Source organism: Pomacea canaliculata, linkage group LG10 (assembly GCF_003073045.1).
Source record: "Pomacea canaliculata isolate SZHN2017 linkage group LG10, ASM307304v1, whole genome shotgun sequence".
Classification (NCBI taxonomy): domain Eukaryota; kingdom Metazoa; phylum Mollusca; class Gastropoda; order Architaenioglossa; family Ampullariidae; genus Pomacea; species Pomacea canaliculata.
In genome coordinates, this window is record NC_037599.1 from 583,451 (window position 1) to 592,255 (window position 8,805).

General features: G+C 51.0%; 1 protein-coding gene across 1 annotated transcript; it reads right to left on the reverse strand.

The window, feature by feature from the left end:
• Nucleotides 1-203: 203 nt before the first annotated feature.
• LOC112573292 lies at nt 204-8,692 on the reverse strand. The gene is made up of 2 exons (XM_025253518.1): nt 3,747-8,692; nt 204-2,945 (listed from the first exon to the last, which is right to left on the reverse strand). The coding sequence occupies exon 1, from the start codon at nt 4,918-4,920 to the stop codon at nt 3,796-3,798; it is 1,125 nt and encodes a 374-aa protein (XP_025109303.1). The 5' UTR covers nt 4,921-8,692; the 3' UTR covers nt 204-2,945; nt 3,747-3,795.
• Between the last annotated feature and the right edge of the window lie 113 nt (nt 8,693-8,805).

The following is an 8,805-nucleotide window of genomic DNA, read 5'->3' on the forward strand; positions in this document are numbered from 1 at the left end:
GGTTCTTCTCTCTTGCTTACTAGTACAGCTGTCATCCATACACCGGCACTGGCAGTACAAACTACTGCTATAGTACACACTGTACTCTTAGACTGGTGTTAGCACTGCTAAAGTACACACTGTACTCTTAGACTGGTGTTAGCACTGCTAAAGTACAAACTGTACTCTTAGACTGTGTTAGCACTGCTATAGTACACGCTGTACTCTTAGACTGTGTTAGTGCTACGCCAAGTCCTGTACAGCTCAGTCATTGCCACTGTTGTTGTTGCCATGTTGATGTAGGTAGTTGGATGTCGTGGAGCCGTCGTCTGTGAAGAGTACAGCTCGCAAGTACTTAAAGGTGCGCACGTCCTCGAGCTGTACTCTGGTCATGTCGATGTTTGATGTTGTTACCGTTGGTGTTAACCATAATTTTGATCTTGTCAGCTCTGGTCTCCACTCCAGATATGGTGGTGCTGTCTGTCAGTCTGTCCACGCACTTGTATGACTGGACTGCCGGCAGACGATTTTTCCAGTTAACTACTAAAACGAGGCTGGTGTCTACAAAGCTTCCGGTTTAGTTACATTCATTGTGTAGGCTCGCCGAGACTAACAGCGGAGAACTTGGCAAGAGGCTAAGCGTTGGTCTCGGCACACAGACAGCAGTCCACCTGTACACGTCCGTGGTCTGTCTGTCTGTAGGTGAGGTCTTACCCAGCAGGTGAAGGTCGTCTTCCAAGTGTATCGACCTCCCCCCCCCCCCCGATGGACATGGACAGGTGATGATCGTGACGTGCTTCCTGCCCTATAGTACGTGTGAATGGAGACATCCTTGACATATGCCTATTGTTATGCTAGACAAATCTGCTGTGTGGTCATCCAGCATCACTGGCTGAAGTCCTGACGGCGATTCCATGACGACGAGGCCTTCTTCCACGTGGAAGTTTGGACATCACATGCCACATCACAGTGCCACATCACATGCCACATCACATGCCACACTCTGTCAAATGCCATGTTCAAGGTAGATAAGGTTGTGCTAGAGTTTCCGCTGGTGTTGTTGATGTTTTTCTCTCAGACAGCCACAGGTGAAGATCTGTCTCGTGTTGGTGCCTGGTCTGACAGGTTCTTTCTGCTGACAGGTGCTCACGAGTGGTGTTGGTACAGTTTTGCATTCCTCGCAGCATCACCTTGCTTGCACGGCGCATCAGACATTTGTGTAGTTTGGCCAATTCACTATTTCTTTCTTTGAGAAGGGTTAGCTATTGGCTGCGCTGTTTGTTATTTATTTTCTTTGGGAGGGATGCCACCAGTGACTGCGTTCATTCTGTGCGCCTCCCCCCGCCTCCGATTCTAGGCACGGTGCAGGGAGGGTCGTCGTTGTTGCAATGACTGGGGGCCTCCCACGATTACACACTGCACTCAGTCAATAACTATTGACACGCCTGGCTGCTCCATTACCCACCGATGGCGGTCACTAGGTGTGTGGCTCTGTGCTGAATGGAGGAAGACAAGGTTAGATGATTGTTTGCTTTTTTTGCTGCTGACAGGCAATCACGATTTTCGTGCTCGCGCCGTCAGACTCGTGAAATTTATCGAGCGCCTCGCTCCCAGGGCAGACTTTGACCCTTCAGGATACGGAGGGAAAGAGAGGAGGGGGAGGAGGAGGAGGCTTTGACCCTGCAGGATACGGAGGGAAAGAGAGGAGGGGGAGGAGGAGGAGGCTTTGACCCTGCAGGATACGGAGGGAAAGAGAGGAGGGGAGAGCCGCAGGTTTTGACCCTGCAGGATATGGAGGGGAAGAGAGGAGGGGGATGTGGAGCTGGCTTTGACCCTTCAGGATACGGAGGGAAAGAGAGGAGGGGGATGTGGAGCTGGCTTTGACCCTGCAGGATAAGGAGGGAAGAGAGGAGGGGGATGTGGAGCTGGCTTTGACCCTTCAGGATACGGAGGGGAAGAGAGGAGGAGGAGGCTTTGACCCTGCAGGATACGGAGGGGAAGAGAGGAGGAGGAGGCTTTGACCCTGCAGGATACGGAGGGGAAGAGAGCAGGAGGAGGCTTTGACCCTTCAGGATACGGAGGGGAAGAGAGGAGGAGCAGCAGCCAAGGTACACACACACACTGTGTACTGGCCAAGGCGAGGGACACAGATGCTGTGGCCTTGTGGGCTGGCAATGGCGCTCGCGGACTGAAGCTTTATGTCGACATGACTTTACAGCGGGGAGAGAGTGGTCGTCCATTAACGTCCGGTTGTGGTTGTCGCAATCAGAGGTTATGACTGGAGGAGGTAATGCTATGAAGGGAGCATGTGTGTGAAGATGGCGTCATTAACACTGCCCTCACTAGCCGCCTACTGTCATGTCATGTCATGTCATGTCTCAGTCTCTGACCAACACGCAGACATCCAGCAGACCTTGGTACAGACAGCTTGGACTCTGGCAGGCCGCTGAGAGGGCGCCACACACATCGCAGTCCACAGTTCTGATTCCTTGCAACCTGGTCACAGCTGTGGTCACTCTACACCACAGTTGTTACTTCTTTGATGATGCTGGACGTCACCGCTCTGCGTCACCAGGTCTCAACTACATCTCGTTTGTTGGCCCCTCAGTGTTGACTATGATGTTAGACGTCACAGCTCTGAGTCACGACTGTGATGTTAGACGTCACAGCTCTGAGTCACGACTGTGATGTTAGACGTCACAGCTCTGAGTCACGACTGTGATGTTAGACGTCACAGCTCTGAGTCACGACTATGATGTTAGACGTCACAGCTCTGAGTCACGACTAAATCACGTTTTCAGTCACATTTATCTGACGCACACAGCGCACAGCAGGGCTTGAGTGTGACCTTTTAGTAGAGTCAAAGGTCGCTCTTTGATCGGTGCCATCCCGTCTTCAGCAGCCGTTGGATGATGCAGACGAGATGCCGCTTTCCAGCGCTCGGGAAGATGGCAGCACTGAGCCAGCTGCACAGAGAAGGAAAATAAACTGTCAGTGTTCTCGTGCGCCGGTGTGTCAGTGAGAATGTACGGGTGGCTACGGATGGATAAATAGATGGATAATACGGTGGATAAAAGGTAACGAACAGAGGATGCTCTTTTGGAAGATTCAGTTGTTGTTGTTGTTGTTAAGTAGACCTTAGCCTATTTCAAGGGAACAACAGCAGTCATCGTCATTAACATTCTAATAAACTGTATTGTGCAAATAAACATACAGTGAACTGTTGGTAGTACAGTTACCTACGATACACAGCAACCTATTATTTGACATCCCAGCATGGACAGTAATTAAGATTGATTATGTACACATAGCCACATAGCCACATAGAAATGGAAAAAGAAGAGTGGATGAGAGAGGAAGGGATAAATCAGGAATACTCGTCGCTGTATGAAGCCACGAGAGGTTTACAGGGGAAATATACAGGATACACAACTGAGAGGTTGTATACGGGGATGTATATAGGACGCAAGTATGCACGAGATAACGAGCGAGTGAGAGAGACAGATAAGAGAAACATTTTGACACTTGATGGCTTTAATGTCATTGACTTCATCCGTATGGCATGGCGGAGGTTCAAGCATGATATCAACAAAATAAAGCAGAATATAGAAATCAAGTCAGAATCATTACTTTCGGTGTGTTCGAGTCCAAGAATACATTTGAGACTATCAGGCATAAAAAACTGAGGTTTGACTTTCATGCATTTATACTCTAGCTGGAAGTATTTTGCTTCGTCCAGAGCGAGAGAGAGAAATAGAGAGTCGAACCTCCATGGTCGCCGCCCACTCGCCAGGCACTGTGGCCGCTGTCCGGACATCAGACGTCGGACTCCAGCAGACGCCGCACCAACCCGAGACTGGGAGCACCGCTGACATCAGAGTGAGGCTGCATCTGATGCGAACTGTCCGCCAAGGCCTCGTTTAAGTCCTTGACCCTGCTAACCCCACGGGCTTCCAGGCGAGGAGAGGCGCCGCCCTCGTCCGGTGTGCCGCTTCCGAAGCCGGACTCCTGGTCATCGTTGAGTGCGGTGGCGCTGCACTGAGGCGGGCCGCTGGTCCTCAACATCCGCAGCGAGTCCCTCTTGCAGCGCCGGGTGGACCGCCCCGACTCCTTCACCGCTGTCGTGCCGGACGACGTCCTGCAGTTGCCATGACTATCAACAGATTCCGAGCTCACGTCCCCCTCGGTGCCTCCGCGGCCTCCGACAACGTCACGACCTGCCAGTGGCTGACCACAAGATGGTGCATCGGAGCTTTGAGGGGCGCTTTCTGACTGGTCCACTTGGAGCGACCGCCCGCGCATGCTCCGTGCGCTGTCCTGCCTCCGCCGATCACTGAGCGAACGAGATTCCCGGAACATCAGAGACACCCGAGGTAGATATTTCAATCTCTCTCGCCGCAGGACGTCTGAGGGGTCTTCGAGCCCGCTGCTGTCATCCGAGTCCTCAGGCACTGACCCCTGATGGCGCGGGCCCCTGGCGTTGGAGTCGGACCCCGCGTCGGCCGTTGCCGCCGCCGCGATCAGCAGTTGTTCGTTTTGGGCAGCGTTGGAGGTGAGAGTGTGGAAGGCCCGAATGGCCACCCTGTTCACAGCCTCTCGCTCGTGTTCGATGCGCTTGGAGGGGATGCCCTTGAAGAAGCTCTCCAGCATCATCTCCTCCTCGATCTCCTTGCGCTCCGTCTTCAGGTACTTGATGATCATAACGACGATACCCAGCGAGTAGAAGACAAGGACGGCAGCGATGTACATGACGGCCCCCTTGTCCGTGTCCTGCTCCCCCTCCGTCAGCGCTCCCTCACTCCCCGCCGTCGACTCAGACTCCGAGTCAGGGAGCGTGACTCCTGCCGCCATGGCCGACACGTTGTCTTGGCGACGTAAACATTCATGGAGCACCGTCAGTAGGTACAGCGACACCGTCGCCGTGCTGTTACTGGTCGTCATGGCAAGAAGGGATGACACGACTTACTCCAAGTCAGAACTGTCATGGCCAACGGTGGAAAATTGAGGTAAAGCTTATCGTGTCATGATGACCCAGGTGAGGAAAGATGTCGAGTTTTTGCTGCTAGGGGCAACAGGGTCTTCAACTTCTCGAGTTGGACAAGGTCTGGTCAATCCCTCAGCAAAGTCCAGCAGTAAGTGTCCAGAGGTTGGTGAGTTTCGTGTTCCGTGGCTAACTGAGCCTCAAACCGGAAATGGAGGCAGGAGGCGAGGTGGAAAGAGGTGAAGATGGCTAATAACCAAGTGTTGGGGGTTGTGTGCTTAGCCCCCCACTGCAGGAGCGGCACCCCGGCACAGGCTCCAACAAGACTTGTGCACATCCATGGCGCCGCCCTGCCCCCCGCTCCGCTCCACACCAGGCCAGCCAAGCGTCATGTTGAGTCACGTGACCAGACTCCCAAGCTCGCGAGACGAGATTTCCCAGGCAAACCTACGTAAGCGCTTCGCGGAGCTCTGGTCTTCTTCAAACGGAAAGAGGGATGGGACTGACGTGTGGAACCCGGGGCTGGCGGAGAGAGAGAGGAGCGTGTGGGGTGGGGAAAGGGGGGGGGATATTTGTGTTCGTTTGGCTGCTTGTTACTGGGAGTGGGCCAGTCGCTGCCATGTTAGCTGGCTCAGCCTGTACGCGACCTCCTGCCACCCTTCGCTCACGCGCGCTCCTGCGGCGGAGTGTGGCCCGCGCGCTGCCTCGCTCTCACGGCGGCTGACGTCAGCAACATGGCGGCTTTTGTCCGTCGCGTGGTGTTGATGGTGCTGACGTCCATCTCGTCGAGTCCTGATGCACCTCCTCTCGTGCCTCCCTTCCCTTAGGCATCCCCTCAACCCCTGTCCGCGCCAGTGTCCGCGCTGTTTGCCGTTACCCAGCCCCGTGCAGCGGGGGGAAGTGGGGGGGGGGGAATGGCCGCTTTGCTTGCTGCCGGGCGGCCTCGGATGTACGCTGAGATCAGACAGCACATCGAAACCCTGCGGGGAGCGAAGTGGCTGGAAAAAAAAAAACGATTGGGGCACAGGGTGAGAGTAAGATCGAAGTCCCGTTCAAACAAAGGGATTTAAAAAACACACCGGCAGAGAATGAGGTGTCCGAAGGATCGAATCCCCCATCGGAACTACGAATAAGAAAAAGAAGCAAAATAATGCCAAACCCATCACAGTAAAGTGGAGACAACACAAAGATGGGCAGTGGGCACGGACAATACACAAATCACAATGTTCATCCAGTGGTGTGCACAACAGAAGCGGGTGATAATATAGCTGTGTAATTAAATAATGTTCATCCAATGGTGTACAGTACACAATACAACTGGGTGACGATAGACACTAATTACTAATTAGTCCAGTGTTGATGTCACACCAGTGTTACTGTCTCCATGTCCAGCTGCTCGGTGGCATGACACGCTGGCTGACCCACTCAATTTTTGACGTCACAGTGCGAGCATTGCGTCATCCGTTACCTTTAGTACCGCAGTGCACGTCATTATTTGTGATTGTTACGTGTACTTTACGAAGTACGTAATTTGACGTCAACTCATTACCATACTACTGTCACAAAGTACATTGAGTTTTCAATTGTTACCAAGCAGATGCCGCCATTTACATGTGAAATGCACGCTACACAGTGATTTTAGACCTTGGCGGACCGTCGTACTTTTTACTTCAGTAAAGTGGTCTACTGTGCCAAATACTTCGAGAACCACTGGTCAGTCGGTGGGTATCTTACTCGCTGTCTACCGTAAGTAGGTATCTCGGTGTCTAACGCTGGTATGTAGATAGTTGTTGTCTAACGTCAGTGTGTGCTGTCGTCTCTCCAGACTCCATGTCTTAGTGTCTGGCCTCAGAGCCCAGGTAGTCTCAGGGATGTGCAGTCACAAACAGCAGCACAAGAAAACAACAAACAACTGCGGCAAGACCTTTGAGGGGAGACAAACATGAGTCTGTCTGAGCAGGTAGCTGCCATACTTGCCTCGGTACACACTATCACACATCTCATCAGCAAGACGACAAACTCATCTCAGCACAATTATCTAGCGACACATCTCCTCTGGGCTAAATTTATGAGCCAACGATGCAATAGCGAGAGGTCACGGGGTTACATCGGCAGACTGTGAGGAGCAATTGTGGGGGGGGGGGGGATACAAAAGACAAAGGAAGGAACTGTTGAGTGTAGCAGACGTCACACAAACTGTATGACAGCTAACGCTCGGGGAGCCTTAGATTCCTAGATCATTCCATACACGCCTACAAACATACAGGTAAATCTGAAACTCACATAGTTCCCAGGGTGCAAAGCGACAGCAGACAGATTGGGGAAAGGGGGAGCAAGAGCGATTAAGGGGTGGCCAGGGTGAACATCCCCCTCTCCCAGGACTAACCAGTGTCCGAGTGAAATCTTTGGCGCGTCCCAGGCACCCAGCAGCGAGTGCGTGCATGTGTGTGAAATGGAACCCAGACGACAGGAAGCGGTGTGTGTGGGTGATAGAGGACAAGCAGGTGTGGGTGATAGAGGACAAGCAGCTGTGTGTGAGAGGGAACAGCTGTGTGAGAGAGGGAACAGCTGTGCGAGAGAGGACAAGCAACAGTGTGAGAGAGTGAACAGCTGTGTGTGAGGGAACAGCTGTGTGCATGTGAGAGGGGACAGGTGTGTGCATAAGAGAGAGAGGGGGAGGACAAGCAGCACTCTGTGAAAAGGAACAGCTGCGTGTGTGTGTGTGAGAGGACAAGCAGTAGTGTGTGTGTGAGAGGGGACAGGTGTGTGCTTGTGTGTGTGGGGGGACAAGTGTGTGTGAGAGAGAGGGGAGAGGACAAGCAGCACTGTGTTTGAAGAATCACATATAGAGAGAGACTAATATGTGGATGGGGTTTGGGAGTAGGATCCAAATTTGTGCTAACACACACAAATGAATACATAAGTGAGGAAAAAAAAAGGGATAAACAATCGGATTTTCAACTGAAGAGAAACAACTTCTCACTCCATCATGCGACTTTTCTGTTACCTCCCTTTACACCTGCTTGAAAGTATCTATGTGTTATACATAATATCTAACATCCGGCTTGAAACAGTTAACAACAAATAACTACTTAACTTGAAATGAATGCTAATATCTTGAGAGGGAATCATTCTGCCTATCACGTTACATCAAACATTTGTAACAGCTACATTGCAACATTGTCTTGTCACAGTTTAGTTTTTCACAAAATTAAATGAGGAGTGAACTTTTGTTGAGGTCGTAATTATCGTTTGGGACTGTCTCCCTTGTATCGATTTGTGTTGCTGTTTTTTTTTATTACTCTTCTATACATTTTCCACCTCTGATTTGAAAAGGATCCTGTAAGCAAAAGGATTTTTAGAGGCGGGAGTGATGTAATGTAGAAACAGATCCAATGTGCATGTCCTGCAGTCACATAGCGTTCTTAGTCTTGTCCTTTTTTGCACAGATCTTGTGACACGTTATCTCAGGGACAGATCCAATGTTCATGTCCACCTCCGCACCCTACTTAGTAAATATTGTACTAGCAGTCAGCTGCCTTTCTTTGTCTTGTCTTTTGTTCTGGGGTCTTGTGACAAGTTATTTATCTCGGGTGAAATCACAGCCGTTCTATGCCTATACTCAAAATTGACACAAAGCATATAACTAGAGTTATTTAACATTTTTTACTAGACATACAATTGACCAAGTTGGATAACAGAGTGCCTGATATGTCTTTCTGAATGAAAGTGGCAAATTACACCTATTACTTTACCAGTTTTATGAGGAGTTTTGTGCAAAGTGCACTTAATTTTCTTGAGCACGTAAACATGCACCTGCTACCTATCTGTTACAATATTTAAAG